Genomic DNA, 17,962 nt, shown 5'->3' with positions numbered 1-17,962 from the left:
GTACACAGGCAGTCTGGCTCCAGAATCCACGTTTATACCACCAGGCTGTGCTGTCTCGGGTTCAATGAGAAGTATCTCTGATTTCATATGACACAGTGCCCAATACATGATAGACACTAAATAAACATTTTGAACAAATCAATTCAGAAAGGTTTCTGACCCAGAGAATCAGTACGGAGAACTGTGCTACTGTGAAAGATGAGGCAACAGATTAAATTATTTTTGATCCAAAAGTAATCACACACCTGAATTGTGAACAGTAAGTCATTGTTTTCTTCGGCCTGTGTTGTCCAACGGGCAGCATGTAACTACCAAGCACTTGAAATGCAGCCAGATTGAGATGTGCTGTAAATGCAAAATACATAACACTGGTTTCAAAGACTTAGCACATATAAAAGGGTGCAAATACCTCATTAATAATTTGTATATGGATTACATGTTAAAATGACAATATTTGAACATATATTGAGTTAAATGAATATATATTAAAACTAACTTCAGCTGATTGTTTTCCTCTTTGTCTTAATTTCTTTTCTAGAAAATTTAAAGTTATATATGTGGCTCACATGATACTTCTTTCGGAAAGCACTATCTTAGACAATGGCTTATATGAGAATTTCCAACATAAAGGTTGACCTTTTGGACACTTATTTCCCAGTTGCTCTTTGGCAAAGGTTCTGTTGATCCCAAGAAAGATGTAACAGAGCAAAAGGCCTTCCAGACTTATAGTGTATAATTGTGAGAAATTAGCCATACGTGCTCTTTTTTTTTTTTTTTTAACGTTTATTTATTTTTGAGACGGGGAGAAACAGAGCATGAACAGGGGAGGGTCAGAGAGAGGGACACAGAATCTGAAGCAGGCTCCAGGCTCTGAGCTGTCAGCACAGAGCCGGACGCGGGGCTCGAACTCACGACCGCGAGATCATGATCTGAGCCGAAGTCGGCCGCTTAACCGACTGAGCCACCCAGGCGCCCCCCCATATGTGCTCTTTAGAAAAGACTCTGTCAGCTCCTTGAGGGCAGGGACTTGTGTTCTTTACACCTGTACCTCCAGCAACCGTGATGTCCTTCGCCCAGAGTCTGGCTGGAGGGGGTGGGGTGGAGGACAGGTAAAATGGTAGCTCGGGGAGAGGGTGAGTGGAGGAGTGGATGACTGGATGCACACAGCACGTGACTGGAGAAGTCCACGTGTTTTGTCTTCACTTCTTACAGATCATCGTAGTGTTCGTCACCACCTTTATTCATGACACTATTTAGCTGGTCCTGGAATGCGTTCTTCCAGTTCTTTCCAGAACTAGATTAATTTTGTTTTTCAAGACAGCATTAGAATCCTGATGTACGACTACACCTCCCCCCCCCTCCCCCCCGGCATAGTATCTGTGCTGCTGTGGATGCTATAGATTCGGGGCCTTAGGGTAGCAACCTGATTGCAAACGAGGGCTAAGAGAGTTGTACTGAAGCTGTTTTCTTAGAAACACATCTTTTATCCAAATTAGGTATTTACATCTCAATATTTTTTAAAATAGTCAAGTTTTCTACCAGTTATTCTATCCATACTTTACCTAATATTGAGAAAATAACAACTGCCCATATCAAAGAATTATGAGTTTTTGTTTAAATCTGTGGCTTTGGAGAGTGGAAAACTAGAGGTACCCAAACCACACATCCTTTAGCACTGCCCCTGGGTATGGGAGATTCCCACTCTTGATTTGATGACTGGTTCGGTTACCAGTAAGTGTTCTCCTGTTTCGATCTTGAGTACTGTAATGAACAGGTGCTTTCTAATCAATGCAGCAATCTCATTTTCTGTGTGAACCCAGCCCATTCAGAAACCATTAGATCTGTACTCTTTTCTCTAAGCCTCTGTAGTAGTCTGTTTGCTTTCATGAAAAGGAAGTCACTGAAAAGTCCTTCTTCAGGACTGCTGCTTTAATTGTTTATTTCTGGGTCCAATTCAATAAAGCATAATGAATTGGTTCTGAATTGCTGTGCAATTTGCCTGGCAGTTCAGTGTCATTGATTTTCATTTTTTTGTTGATTCTGAGTGAGGATTAAAAGGATATTTTCATGCAACTTTCTTGTAATTGTACAGACTATACCCAGTATAGACTTCACCATTCAGTATTCTTTTTATAAGCCCATAATACCCATCTTAGTAAAAGCTGTCAGAGTCAGCTCGGGTAGACTTCGCCCTCTGCATATTATCAGTATGGAGCATGTGACTTTACAGTGCATATTAAACTTCCTCCTGAATTCTGTCCTCACCTAATGCCCCATTTCCCAGTGGAAATGGAAGATGGAAGATTGAGGTGAAGGACCATTTGACAATCACATGGTGAAATAAGTTAGAATGAAATTATTCTTTGTTACATGCTTACTGGGGAATTAGAGCAGAACAGAATTACTCAATAGAATCCCTCCTCAGGACAAGAACTCATCAGACATTCCGTAATTTTTCCTCTAAACTGTCATATTTCAAGCCATTTTAAGTACAATTACTCTTTTTATCCATAGCCTCCCTCTTTTTATTGCAAAACCCTGAACTCTTCCCTATCTTTGCCTCAGTAGCCAGCCTAAACCAGTATGATGAGGTACAGGGACCAACATAATCTACCATAGCTGCCGTCTGAACTGGACTAGTATGAGGTAAGGCTGTGAAATTTGCAGCCTTAAGATCATCAGTCTTCTCAGTTTCTCAGTGAAGTTTGTGCACACATTAATATTTGGCATTCTCTTTCATCCTGCTGTGCTAAACTGACTTAACTTATGTGTCTCATATTCCCGACAGAGGAGATATTTTGTCTGTAAAGCTGACACACCCTTTGCCGTATACAATATCCCGCTCATGAATTTGCCTTAGATTATTGAGGAAAATAAATATGTTTCATGATATTCACAAGATGCCTGGTATTGAGTCATATGTAGACCTTTTGAGGTGGGGTGCGTGTGTATGTGTGTGTGTGTATGTGTGTGTGTGTGTACGCTCACAGATGGGGGCGCACGTGCGTGTAGAATAGGGTTGGAGAGTGGTCCCAACTTATTCTAGAATGTGTTTTAACACAGTTTTTTTTTAGCTTCTTTATACTTTTTTTTTTTTTAATTTTTGAGTGTTTATTTTTGAGATAGAGACAGAGACAGAGCGCAAATGGGGGAAGGGCAGAGAGAGAGGGAGACACAGAATCCAAAGCAGGCTCCAGGCTCCAAGCTGTCAACACAGAGCCCCACGTGGGGCTAGAACCCAAGAACCATGAGATCATGACCTGAGCCAAAGCCAGACGCCTAGCTGACTGAGCCACCCAGGTGCCCCAGTTTCTTTATATTTCTATTATTAAAGTTGTAAAAACCCAACATTAATTACTATTTCTTAAGAATAACTCCAACTCTGAAATTCCAAATATCAACTCTTTCAGCTGTGTCAATTCAATTTTGTTTTAATCTGGCTAATATTCCACCTATATAGAGTGTGGATGTGAATTATTATTCCCTCTAAGCCTCCTATTACCAAATATAATTAAGATTTGACCCTTTTTGACAGCTAATAAAATAGATTCAATATCTGATCCTGAGAAAAAGTCATTATAAACCATCTTGATCTGATTGCTTCATTTATGTAAACATGCCATCAAATATGAATTTGAGAAAACTTAAACAGTAGTTAATTGACCATTATATAATGAACAATACAAAGGGGGCATCTGGGTGACTCAGTTGGTTGAACGTCTGACTCTTAATTTCAGCTCAGGTCATCATCTCACAGTTCGTGGGATTGAGCTATGGATCAGGCTCTGCACTGACAAGCATGGAGCATGCTTGGGATTCTCTCTGCCCCTCCCCTGCTCATGCTTACGTGCTCAAGTGTGCACGTGCTCTCTGTCTCTCTCTTTCAAAAAAAAAAAGGTCTCCATGCTAACTGGATTTAGAAATGTATTGCGCATCAGATAATGTAAAAGATAACCATTTCATGCCTTATCTTATGGATTTTTAGTATAAAACAAGTTATCATTTCATTAAATCCCCATTACAAGAGTTTCTCAACCTCAACACTATTAATATTTTGGAATGGATAATTCTTTGTTGTGAATAACTGGCTTGTGTATTTTAGGATTCTTAGCAGCATCCCTGGCCTCTACTTACTATATGCCAATAGCACCTCCTGAGTTGTGAACAACTAGAAATGTACCCAGACATTGCCGAATGTCTGTTGAGAGACTGGTGAACACAACCAACTGTATTTAACAGCAGCTGATACATGGGAATTTGAGAACTTCCATTTAAATATTTGTTATCTTCTCATGTATTCTCAGAAATTGTATCTTGATACAATAAAACAATTAAAGAAACACATTAGCCCCTCACACAAAATATTGAACTATTGATAGAGTAATAATGAAAAATTTTCTTTCTTTTCTTTATTTCTTTATTTTTTTTACTTATAAAAAAGGAGGGGGACAGCTTTTTCTTATCCTCAACACTTCCAGGAACAAAATCATATTGTAAGACATGAACACTTGTGCTTTCTCTCTTACCTAAACTTGTATTGTTGTTGGTAATTCTAGCATTCTGCAGCACTTTTCTGAAAGGTACCAAGGTATTTTAGAAGCTCCCAGAGTGCCCGAGAGGGTTGCACAGTGTTTCTTATGCCCAGAGGTTCCAAGCGACTCTTTTCACCAGGGAACCTGATCAAGAGGTGACTGTGGAAACTCAGATATGCAGTAATTTCAGGAGCTCTGTGGGGACTTTATTGCTATCAGAACTTCCATCCCAGCACCCACGACTTCTCTTATGGTTGTACTGACCCAAAACATAAGATGTATCTTTTAATTCATGGGAGATGTTTAGGTCATCAGAACAAGTTTCTCCAGAGGGTTTGGAGTGGCACCTCCATCAGCAGAGAGGCTTCATGAAATATAGCTCTTCTGAGGAACACTTAGTGCATGTCCAGTGGGCCAGGTAATGGGGATTCAAAGATGAATGGAATATAGTCCTCACCTTTAAGGAACATTCACTCTGATGTGAATAATGTTTAAGACCTCTGATGGAGTATGAAGTACGAGTAATAGTTAACATTACCACATGCTCTAATGGGTTTTTTTTTCTGCTTAAAGGACATGATAGTAACAGGAGGAGTGATATTTTCCCTAAAATGGATGATCAGCCCACAGTAGCAAGTGTGAATGCTTGGATTGTTTTGTAGGTCTCTGAATCTGAAGAACTTCGCAAAGGATTTGAATAGACTCCCTCTCTCATTCTTCAGACTCATCTATCTATTGATATTAGAGTTCCTTGCAGTCTGCTTTGCATACAGATATTGAGAGACATCCATGCAAAAATAACCACCTTAAAAAGAGGCATTGAATCAAAAGCACCTGGATTGCTCACGTGCCCCTAAAAGTTGGTATTCTCTTACGCAACAGTAATTTGTTTAAAACTAACAGGCAAGTTTACTGTTTTCCGCTTGCCATTTTAGTCACCCTGGAGTACATTTATCTTGGTTCAGAGTGGCCTGGCATATCTTAACATTCAGTTGTTCCTTCATGAAATGTGAGTTATAGCTCTTCCATATGGAATGTCCAGAATCCTGATGAAACATTAATTAGGATGTCAAAAGTCAATAAAAACCAAGACTTTTTATGCATTGCGAAGTGGAGGCATAGACTAGGGGCCTGGGACTTTATGGTGCAGAGAAACGGATCCTTCACATCAAATTTAAAAGGAGTAGTGTTAAGTGATTGATGACACGGCCATTTTATTTCCTACCGAAACTGTGTGTTATAATGAAACCACTTTAAATCTGTTCAGAAACTTTGTTGAATTTTTAAAATTCAGGGAAGGCTCCCTGAGAAAGTGATTGTTAAATCGAATCTTCAAATAAGTAGTCCCCAAAAAGTAATACAGTCCAGGCAGGAGCAACAGCCTGTGGAAGGCAAGGAAGTAGGGGGTAAATCCAGCAACTTCTGGATACTTAAGAATACATTTCTTTTTTCGCATAGAAACATTCTTTTATTTATTCGTTAATTTATTTTTCATCCTTTTGATTTTTTTTCAATGAGAATGTTAATTATAAAAGCAGTGCATGCTCTTTTTTTTAAAAAAAAGTATTTCAGGGGCGCCTGGGTGGCTCAGTCGGTTAAGCGGCCGACTTCAGCTCAGGTCACGATCTCGCGGTTCCGGAGTTCGAGCCCCGCGTCGGGCTCTGTGCTGACTGCTCAGAGCCTGGAGCCTGTTTCAAATTCTGTGTCTCCCTCTCTCTCTGCCCCTCCCCCGTTCATGCTCTGTCTCTCTCTGTCTCAAAAATAAATAAAACGTTAAAAAAAATTTAAAAAAAAAGTATTTCAGGTAATGAGGAAGTGTTTAAAATAGAAAGTGGAAGTCCACCATTCAACAACTTCCCTGCTTCCAGCATCGAATTTCTTTTTCCTTTTTTTGATTTAACTTTTGGTTAGTTAACATACAGTGCAATATTGGTTTCAAGAGTAGAATTCAGTGATCCATCACTTACATATAACACCCAGTGCTCATCACAATAAATGTCTCCTTAGTTCCCATCACCCATCTAGCCCATCCCCCACCCACTTCCCTCCATCAACCCTCAGTTTGTTCTCTATCATTAAGAGTCTCATGTGGTTTATTTCCCTGTCTTCTCTTCCCCCTCCTTCCCATGTGCTTATCTGTTTTGTTTCTTAAATTCTGCACGTGAGTGAAATCATGATATTTTTCTTTCTCTGATGGACTTACTTCACTTAGCGTAATACATTCCAGCTCCATCCATATCATAGCAATGGCAAGATTTCATTCTTTTGGATGTCTGAGTAATATTCCTTTGTAAATACATACCACCCTCGTCTTTATCCATCCATCAGTCGAAGGACATTCGGGCTCTGTCTATAGTTTGGCTATTGTTGACAATGCTGCTGTAAACGCTGGGGTGCAGATTCAAATACCCCTTTGAATCTGTATTTTTGTATCCTTTGGGTAAATACATAATAGTACAATTGCTGGATCACAGGGTAGTTCTGTTTAAGCTAGTGATTTTTAAACCATTTGAATAAGAGTTCCCACTAAGAAACACAGTGCAGCCCATTATACACTTATATACATATATATTTATTTTATATATAAATGTATATGTAGGCACACACACATATATATATGCATAGATGTATATACATTCTACATTATAAACATGTTCATAATGAAGAAAGAGTTTCATGAAATGATACTTATCCTTATTACTTGAGTTGCCCTTAACTATTTTCATCTCTATTATAATTTTTAAATGTTAGTAGCTTATAGCTACTGAGTTGATTCTGTAGCCCACAGACTGAAAAGCACTGACCTGAGTGGTCTGCCCATATCTAACAGTAGATAACTTCCACGTCACTTTAAGCAGGGACAAATGCATGAAGCAGTGCCATATTTTGACCTACTGTTTGATGCAGAATGACATTATGAATCTTGCGATTTGTTTGGTACATCCAGTTTGCTACAGATAAGGCCTTTCTCTAAATTTCATTTGCTAAAGTCATTGCCAATACTTCTTTATCATATCAAAGGCTCTGAGGAAATCAGTTACTGCTAAATGGATAAATGCATGTTCTCTTCCTTGATGTGAAATGTCAATAGCAATTTACCTTACAGAAATCTGAGCATAAAGGAATCAGCACATATTTTTTAAACTATATTGCTGTTTTCTCTACAATTTGTCTATATCTATTATTGTACATCATTTAAAAAATATTGATTTTAAGAATTCATAGGGGTGCCGCCTGGGTGGCTCAGTCGGTTGAGTGTCTGACTCTTGATTTCACCTCAGGTCATGATCCTCGGGTGATGGGATCGAGCCCTGCATTAGGGTCCATGCTGAGCATTGTGCCTGCATGGGATTCTCTCTCTCTCTCTCTCTCTCTCTCTCTCTCTCTGCATCTCTCCCCTGCTTACATGCTCTCTCTTTCTAAAATAAAACAAAACAAAATAAAATAAAATAAAATAAAATAAAATAAAATAATAAAATAAAAGAGTTAATATTACTGTTTAGAATGATAGTAATGCTTTCCCATAACCCTACTTTCTGAGGCAGTGGTTTTAAAACTTAGGGGGTCAAGACCTATTTGAAAATCTGATGAGATTTATGGCCTATCTTCCTAGAATGAACAAAATATTTTTTCCATATACACTCACTAGAGAACACTTAGCCTGAATGGAAGTCACTGCTCATGTCATCTCTCTAGAGCTCAGTCAGCATCTCTTATAATTGCCCCACTGGAAGGAAGCATTGTACTCCTTTCTATTAGTATTGAAACCAGCAGCACCTTATTTGATTCTACCAGTGCACCTACACGTGTACTCATGCGGCAGTGACATCTATCTACTGGGTTCTACTGAAATCTGAAACCTACTGAGACCAGAACAGTCTAGGAAGCAACCCCATTGAGCCTGTGTCCATCAACACAGCAGCCTGATTGGGCTGCAGTACCAGCTGCCACAGGGTAGCAGTGACCAAGTGCAGTTACAGACAGCCTCCCAGAAGTGTTTGAAGCTCTTTCCAAAGTCACCACGTCATGGGTAGAACTTATCATAGTATCTCTTTTTTTAAATGTGTTAATTAAAATACTCACTAGATTGTACCAAATGCTGTAATTCTGGCAAATATGTAGAATGTTCAACCCTGAGCAGAAAACCCGTCATAACCTTAAACAAGGGAAGCTCTAGAAACCACATGACTAGGGCACCACTGCCACCTTTTGGTGACATTACTTAATTGCAGGTTCTGGAGGGATAATAAACCTATATTAAACAGAGATTATAGTGTTAAAATTACAAAATGATAGAAAATATACATTGCTTGATATGCTGGGATAGAGAGAGAGCATGTGCTGTCAGAGCTTGCTTTGGTTCTGCACTTTGCATCTCACGTGGCTGTACTGGCTCTGATTTCTTGTATTTTCTGTACCTGTTGGCAGGATTGGAGGAGCCATTCCCACTGTGTTCTCCTACTTTGCTGAAGTGCTGGCCCGAGAGAAGCGGGGTGAGCATCTGAGCTGGCTCTGCATGTTCTGGATGATTGGTGGGATCTACGCCTCTGCCATGGCTTGGGCTATCATCCCGCATTACGGTAAGAGGCTGGCCTTACGTGGGCTGGGCAGGCACCTTATTTTACTTCAGACTCCATTCCATCCCTTCCCTCTCTTGTAGATGCTTGTTTGAGGACAACACTGTCATAATCAAGTCTTTCCCTTTTGTGATACCTAGGATTTTTTTCCCCCCGTACAGAGTCCTGTATAAGGGAGGACTATGCATTTTGCTGTTTTTAAAGTAATCACTTTCATTTGCTTTCTATGTGCTATCAACTCTGGCGTCCCCACCCCAATGGACGTGTAAGGAGACACAGATCTCAATCAGCATATAAGGCAATATGACTTCAATTGTTTTGGGGACTGTCATATACATCAGGCACGTACAACTACCTTTTTTCGTCCCCTCTGGGTCCAGTCCAGAGCTTAGCCCCATGTTATCCCTGCCTCTTCTGGCAGCTCATAACTCAGATGAGAACAGGAAGAATCCTGTCTTCTCATGGACCCTCTGAGAATTTAAGATGTGATTCTCCTGTCCTTGCTGCCAGGATCCCCTCCACAGTTTCTCCCTAAGCACTTCTTCCTACCACCTCTGAATACCTGAAGACCTCATGTTTCTGAGCAGTGTTGTCCTGCTTGAAAGCCAGAAACTTCCAGTTGCTTCATCTACAAACAGTGAAATGCAGGGAGAGGTTCACAGAATCCAGGAATCAAATTCCATATATAAGGAAAAGAGGAAGGGAGGTGTTCTGGTTATGTGTGTGTGTGTGTGTGTGTGTGTGTGTGTGTGTGTGTGTGTGCATGTGTGTGTAAGAGAGCAAACAGGTTGAAGTTTGCAAAATATGAATACTGTATAAAATAAATGGCATGTGACTTCAAAAACTCACTCTTGTTCAACCTAAAATTGAATCGATCATCAGTTAAAAATTAGATTTCAAAAATTCACTTTTTGATCATTTTCTTGTTTTCTGCTTTTGTTTTAGAACAGAGCAATTTTTCATTATAAAGCATAGTTCTGTTAGGGAACAACCTTCTGTGAATTTGATTCATTGCTAAAATCAAAGACAAGATGTAGATTTTAGTATTAAAATGCATTATAATTTATTTTAATATACTGCATTACAAAATTCAGGTTTATCACACTCTTTATTTTAATAAACCTAAAAACTTACATGCAAATCAAAGTTGTATATAACAATGACAGCAAAAACATAAAACCTTCCTACAAAAGCATGTCTGTAGTTCCCTGTCTTTGGACACGTAAGAACTGGAGGAAAAGAAATGTGGACTTGGAGAAGTCTGGGGCCAGCTTGCTCCCTGCAGGCTCAACATCAACCATCCAACAGAGAAGGAAAAAAAAGAAGGAGGAGGAGGAGGAGGAGGAGGAGAAGGAGGAGGAGGAGGAGGAAGAGGAAGAGGAAGAAGAAGAAGAAAAGGAAGAAGATAGAAAGAGAAGAGGAAGAAGAAGAAGAAAATAGAAAGAGAAGAAGAAGAAGAAGAAGAAGAAGAAGAAGAAGAAGAAGAAGAAGAAGAAGAAGAAGAAAACAGAAAAAGAAAAAAGAAAAAGAAAAAAGAAATCAAAGGAAAAAAAGATGTAAGGAATTGGTTACTTGGCCAAAGAGAACTTTTCTTTGCCGCACACTTAAGTTGAGTGTGGCCTGCCAAGCTCAAGTGATGAGTTTTCCTTTCTTACACTCTGGTTGCTTCTGGGCCAGAAATACCCTCATACAGGTAGTTACCCAGGTCCCCCCGAAGGCTCGTTTTCTGCCACCATCCAAGGAATTCTAGGTGATTCTCCTCCTTTGTCTGGGCCCTGAAGACCTCAGCCACCCTCAGAACTTGCCCCTGTAGGAAGACATCTAGCTCCCGCCCCACTCAGCTGGCTGTTTGGAAAGGAAAAGCCGCTTCACTGCCACATAAAGAATTGCTTCTTAGGAACTATGTGTAAGGAGATAAAAAGAAGATACAGAGCCTGTGCAGGGTCCAGCTTTACCCAGCCTTGCTCCTTCAGCCTCTCTATGCATATGCAACCTTTGTACCAATTTTTAAAAAGTGCCTCATTCAGGTGGACTTGGTTGCAACCCTACTGCTTGGCCTCTCCAGTTGCTCACGCAGAGAATTACTGCTGGTGATTTCACTCTGCAGCTGGATTCCTTCCAAGGCCGGCCTTGCATCTCAGCCTCTGATGGCAGCACAGCTCCTTGACTCCTGGGTTTTTGGTGTCTCCTTCCTGGTCCCCTTCCCCCTCGTATGGCAGAATTTCTCCTGCTGGCCTTTCTAAACTCACAAGTCAGTAGGGCTTCTGTAGTTCCCATATTTCCACCAGACCTGGGCATGATTGCTTTTGTTTGTTTTTCCTCACTAGGTATTTAGTTCCTCAGACTCTTGCCTTTCACGGATCCCAACCCTTAAGCCATGGAGGGCTCCAGATTTTGCCTCCAGCCTTGCCAACCATCAGTTAGTGGCTACCCTACAGAAAATGGGTATAATCCCACCTTTATTTTTCTCAAGCACACATAAGATATTCTTTTTTATAGCAAAAAAGGCTACCTAGTCCATACATAACTGGAAAGAGCTGAAGTGGTGAATCATAAACAATTGATAAAAAAATTACCAAAAAAACCAATCACAATACAACAAAATCAAATGTATCTGAGGCTGAAATTAATTTATATGTTAAAGGAACCTTGAGAAATAATGACCTGGTTAAGAAATCAGAAACAGAATATTAAAACCTTATGCCCATGCTTTATTGAAGGCTTTCCATGGCCAGAAATGTGGCAAAAACAATTATTGCAATCAAGCTGTCTGTATATTAGAATCAACAGGGGAGATTTTTAAATATGCTTGCTGAGTTCATTGTTGTATGCCTGCAATTTGAAGAGTTTTCATTATTTCAAAATAAAAGAACTTAGTTTTAAAAATTCTGTGCTCCTAGGGGATGATGATGTTTTGTATCTTGATGTGGGGGATGGTGTTTCAGGGGTATTCATTTATAAAAATGCATTAGGCTGGGTACTTAAGATTTGTGTACATCACTATATGGATGTTACAGGTTTTTTTTTTTTTTTATAAAAATGCTTAACTAAAAGTTTACCTCTTCCCTAACCCCCTGAAAATACCCATGCTTGGGTCCTACGCCAGATCATTTGAATTCAGTTGTCTGGGCTGGGGACTCAGCGTGGGTGGTTTTCAAAGCCCCCAGGTGGTTCTCTGCAGTCACGTTTGAGATTCTGCAGCTCCCTGCCTCTCCCTGTGGATGATCTCGGAAGCCCCTGGGACTTCATCATGTATGTATAGGGAGGGCTGCACATGGGAGGAAGAAGAAGAGTGAGCCTGACCGGCATGGTTGACTTATTCAGTGGGTGTTTAGGTTTCCGTGTTGTTGGTTTCATCCAAGCTGAAGGCCTTTCCTATCCATGAGGCTTAGAATCACTTAAAAAGCAACTTTGACATTTTGGTATGTCTTCTTCTCAATGCCACATCTTTTTATTTTACTTCAAATAGACAAGGGGTGTTAAGTCATCTATTTCCCTTGAAGATTCTGAAAAAATAAAAAGGTTTCTCTTTTCCCTGTGAAATTCTGCATTGCATAAAATGATGTCGCAGCCCATAGGGAAATGAGAGCATGTGGGTCCTGCCCCTCCATCATCCTTCATTTAGGAGACCTCTGACCACCACCACCTGTGTGCTGTAAGGAGTTTTCACCCAGCAGGGGAGGAATTTGGGAGCAAAATAACATGACTCAGAGCCAGATTCTGGCCCTTCTCACACCAGTAATAGGATTTGCGCTAGAGGGAAGGAATCAAAACCTGGCGTCCACACTGCAAGTAATTCAAATAATAAATGATGGAGATAAGAAGGTGTCTGTGGTGTTGCCTTTCTGCTTTTTTTTTGGCAGAGGGGTCGCTGCACAAAGCCCTGCACCTGATGCCAGGAGACTTGAACTCTGACTCCAGACAAGCTTCTTATGCAAAGCAGGACTTGACTGGATGGGAAAGGAAATCTGGAAAGATTCTTATGAAGTTAAACAACACCAGGAAGGGGGGTTGGACTGCTGCTAGGGCTGATGATTACCATGTGGGCTGTGGCCAGGGTTTGGTGATGGACAGAGGAATCCACCTAGTTTCTGTACTGGCATCGGATAATGATGGTGCTTGAACTTCACGTCACTGCTGGCAGGTTGAAGATTTCCCTGCAGACAGTCACCACCATCTGAAGTTTCCCAACATAAAATTACCTTGCCCACTCTGACAAGGCCCTGAGAAGGCAGAGTGCTTGGATGTCATCACCTTTCCTGCCGGCCACCTCCCCTGTGACCAGCTCCTTCCACTCAGTAGCTTCGGGGCTCTCCATGAGAGAAAAAATAGCACAAGTATGAGATTTTTCCTTCAGCCTCCCCCCTCTCAGTAATCAGGACACCTAAGCATTTAATGGAAGCCTCAAGTGCCTTTGGGGAAAATTGGGCAGGTTGCTGAATCACAGCACTTTCCCTCTCAGGCTGAGAGCTCGCATTGAGGCCCAGGCTTTGGAGTTGCTGTGGGATTGCAGCGCTGTCTGCTCCATTAAACCCTCTGTCATCTTTTTCTCTTTTAAATTTGCGTGCACATCAGATGAGGTTTGTCCCCTGCTGAGCCGCCTGACAGTGTGCAGCAAGGACATTCAATTAGCTAAGTGGGAAGGCTCTCTGTTCAGCACAAAATGCCTCAGCTCTTAAAGCCTGGAGCACGTGGGCTGCACTCAGCACTGGAACAGCCCCATAGCCTCCATCTCACCACCTTCCCTGCACACCCCCCAGAGCCAAGCTGGGGGCTCCGTAATGCCCAGGCCCACTCCTTCTCCCCACCCCCCCAGCCACAGTGAGATGTCTGGACTTAAAAACACATATTCCTGACGTTCTGACTACCGAGGTGTCCCTACTTCCTTTAGTTAAGAGATATGTGAAGCGAATCCATTTCTTCTCCTTAACAATGAAACTGGGTGAAGGGGGCACAGTATAGTTGAATGGCTGTCTGCCTGAAGAAGGAAACAGGCAAGGGTATGTATGTTTTGTTCACAAGCGGAAAGGCACTGTGGCCAAGGGAAAGGTGGAGAGTGAGTGCTGATCTGGAGCCTCTCAGCTGTACTGCTTCTGGGTGTGAGCTTTGTCAAGCTGTTGAGTCTCTTCCCGCCCCATTTTCTGGTCGGCATCATGGTAGGGGTCAAGGTTGATGATCATGTTAGAACCCCATGTTAGAGCATGATTAGTGCTCAAAAAGTGGTAGCTCTGGGGCACCTGGGTGGCTCAGTTGGTTAAAAGTCTGACTCTTGGTTTTGGCTCAAGTCATGATCTCACGGTTCATGAGTTCGAGACCCACATTGGGCTCTGTGCTGACAGTGTGGAGTTTGCTTGGGATTCTCTCTCTCTCTCTCTCTCTCTCTCTCTCTCTCTCTCTCTCCCCCCCCCCCTGCTCCTCCCCCACCTTGCTCTCTCTCTCTCTCTCTCAAAATAAATAAATAAACATTGAAAAAAAGGTAGCTCTTATTGCTGTCAGGTTCATCTACATTGGATACCCAGACTCTGTCAACACATCCTGGCAAGAACTCAGAGCTACAAGAAAAGAGGGAGAGTAGGTAGTAAAGTATGTGAAACAAATAAACCTCACCTGGAGGGTGAGGAGATCAGAGGAGTCAGAGGAAAGAAAAAATAGGAAAAAAATTAAGATAGAATCAAGGAAAAAATAATACTGGAAAACCTACATTACCTGGAATCCAATGAATCCAAATCTTCCATTCATTCACTTGTTGGATGATTTAATATTTGAAGAACATATACTATACAAAGATCCACCTTAAAGCCTTGGGGCCACTCTCACCAGGTAGGAAGAACAAGAGCCTGACTGTCCTAATTTTCTGGCATAAATGCCAGCCAGCCCTGTGGGGTACAGGGACTGCAGCGGACCCCAGCTCCACCTCGGTGCCAAGGTGTCCTACACTCTGCTCACCGGCAGTCAGCAGAGTGGTTACCGCCATGGGGTTAGATATAAGACATGCCCTGGTTCCAAGCAGGCTGTGCCATTCTCTAGTTTTGTCACTTTTAGGACAGTTAGTTGGGCTGTCTGGTCCTCAGTTTCTTTATCTCTAAAGCAGGCCTAATACCCCATAGTGTTGCTCTATTCAAGGACTATGTACAAAAAGTGATTATCACACAGTGCCTGATACACATGTTCATTAAATGGAAATGGGGCTTTTTTTCTTCTTTTCCACAGGTGGGGCTAACGTTGAGGGAAGGGTATGAAGAAGGAACTAGAATAGTAAAAGGAGCTTGCTCCCCTTTCCTAACCATAGTTTCTCACTCTGTGCTTATGATTTGAAGGCTGTAGAGGTGGATAAGAAGGGGAAGTGTACAGGAACAGAGCTTGAGAGGCATGCCAAGTATTCTGCACCCACTCCAGGGTGGCAGGGGAGGGCTACAGTGACAGCCGGGTCCCACTTTCCAGCCCAGCCAGAACAGGTAGTGCCGAGTGGCCCCAAGCCCTGCTGCCTACCTTTGCCAAACTTCATTGAATGTCACAGGGCTAAAGATTTTATGCTCAAATGTGTGAGTAGGACATGTAGGAGGAATCAACTTGGTACATCAATGGATACCAGTAGCATTTCTTAATTTGTCCAATTTAGAATCCATCTGATCTTTGATTTCAACAAAATGACCTTTGAGCTTGGATTTCCTTCACTCTGTGGCTCAGTTTTCCCTATGCATTAGAGGCATACATCAACCCCCATAATAATAAAGTCTTTATTTAAGAGTTTAAGAAATGGACATGAGGCAGTCTCATAGTTTAAGCATATGACTATGTTCTTAGTGAGTATGTTTCATTGCTTATGGGTTTCAGAAGCCTTCTTAGACATAGCCACAGGCTCTCCCATCCTCAGCCCTCCTCTCTCCTCATGCTCAGTGCATCACTTGGGGAAACATGTTTGTCAGGTAGGGCCAGCTCCCCCACCTGCCTCCCATCCCAGCCCCTGCTGCAGATCCAAAAGATATGTCTCCATCCTTGAGTGATGGAGAATTCTGTACAGTCTCACTCTGCCCTTTGAGGTATGCGTGGTGAACTCACAGGAGCCACCTCTTCTGTTGTGCATTAAGCCAGTTACCATGGTGCTCAGGTCTTCATGCTTCCATTCAAGCTCCTTAGAAAGGGAAGGGACAGCAGTCACTTGTTGAGAGCCTTCTATGTCCCAGACATTATGCCAGGCACATTGATCTTACACACAGAGTCTTAGAGAAATGGGCTTTAAACCTATGACGGTTTTCCTGCTCATGTGTTGGCGTGAAGAACCGAGGGGGTGCATCCTGCTGAGGCTGCTGGCTGAAGACTCAGGCAGTCAGGTGAAACCTGAAGAATGTTCCTCTCAGAATGATGCTTTTAAACGTAGAAAATGAAGTAAGTAGGATTGTAAATGAAACCAATTGTTACCAAAATGTATTAGCATATTAAGTAACAACACCTGGTATCAGGTCTAATAGCTACCATAATTTTTAAGTAGATATGCACATAGAAGCCGGAAGTCAACTCATTCTTTCTCTTGAATCCTAGGAAACCATTGGACTATGGGTTCTTCCAGAATCCCACATTCCATTCTTTAACGCCTATGTTAGTTAAGATTAGGATTGACTGGAGGGGGAAGAAAGATGAGGATTGACTGGATATAAAAGAAAAAAAAACAGAGGTACCTGGGTGGCTCAGTCATTTAAGTGTCCAACTTCGGCTCAGGTCATGATCTCGCAGTTGGTGAGTTCTAGCCCCGCATTGGGCTCTGTGCTGACAGCTTGGAGCCTGGAGCCTGCTTGGGATTCTGTGTCTCCCTCTCTCTCTACCCCTCCCGTGCTTGCGCTCTGTCTCTCTCTCAAATCAGGAAGGATCTATAGGCTCTCTCTCTCTCTCAGCACAAATCAGGAAGGATCTATAGGCTATACCTGTGCTACCATTAAAAATCTCCCTGGGTCAGGGGCACCTGTGTGGCTTAGTTGGTTAAGTGTCCAACTCTTGGTCTCAGCCCAGGTCTTGATCTCAGAGTCATGAGTTCACACCCCTCATTGTGTTCTGCACTGGTTGTGAAGCCTACTTTACAAAACAATTCTCCCTGGAAGTCCCACACAAATCCACTTAAATCTCATTAGCCAGAACTTCAGCACGTAACCATTCCTAGCTGCAAGGGAGTCTTGGAAATGTATAGTAGTCTTCTGTACCAAGCAGCAGAGAGAACACAGATCAGATAGAGTGGATTTGGGGAGACAACTAGCCATCTCTGCTGTACCATTTCATTCTTTCTCTGGAAAATCCTTTAGAAATATCCATGTGGTTCATAATCTAAAATTTTTGTATGACCCTTCTGTATTGGTTTTTAGATGCAAATAATGGAAAGCAACTCTGGCTAACTTAACCAGAACAGGAATTTATTAGAAGGCTATTGAGTAGCTCACAGAATGGTCAGGAAGGCTAGAGCACCAGGCTCAGGAAATGGCAGGAGCCAAGAGTATTGTTCCTTAGGTGGCTGACATGGTCAGTCAACAAACTCAAAATTTTAGCACCCAGACCCAAAAACCCCAGCTAATTTCTAAGAGAAATTAGCTCAAAGTACACAGCTTCAGTTTCCCCTGCACCAAGGAGCTTTGATAGCGGTTTAATTGTTTTTCAAAGATCATGGAGATTTCCATGCAAGATAGAATCCTCAGGGGCACCACCTGCTGTTAGAAAGTCATGACTATCAAAAAGTGACATTATAGACAAGGTATCTTAAGGCCCTAATTCAGTTAAGGCACTTAGCATACAATCATGTGTGCCAGAGAGGAGAATCTGCGTCCTTATGAGGGTGGGTACAGTTTGGGCTAGTGTGGCCTTTACATGTTG

At 41.9% G+C, this 17,962-nt stretch overlaps 1 protein-coding gene and 1 non-coding gene across 2 annotated transcripts in view; both read left to right on the top strand.

Annotated features, from left to right (window-relative positions):
- The window catches only part of SV2C (synaptic vesicle glycoprotein 2C), a 227,821-nt gene that overhangs the window by 115,112 nt on the left and 94,747 nt on the right, over nt 1–17,962 (top strand). Inside the window, exon 4 of the mRNA XM_019462979.2 lies at nt 8,961–9,112. Within this exon, the coding sequence (XP_019318524.2) occupies nt 8,961–9,112 (152 nt within the window). The remainder of the gene's footprint in view (nt 1–8,960; nt 9,113–17,962) is intronic.
- On the top strand, nt 10,289–10,419 carry LOC128778477 (small nucleolar RNA SNORA38). Its single transcript, XR_008424063.1, has one exon. It is a non-coding gene; the product is annotated as a small nucleolar RNA SNORA38 (small nucleolar RNA).

The sequence above is a fragment of the Panthera pardus genome, unplaced genomic scaffold, assembly GCF_024362965.1.
Source record: "Panthera pardus isolate Hobbes unplaced genomic scaffold, ASM2436296v1 HiC_scaffold_2, whole genome shotgun sequence".
NCBI classification, from domain to species: domain Eukaryota; kingdom Metazoa; phylum Chordata; class Mammalia; order Carnivora; family Felidae; genus Panthera; species Panthera pardus.
The sequence above is the reverse complement of the archived record's forward strand: the minus strand, read 5'-3'. Positions and strand labels throughout refer to the sequence as shown.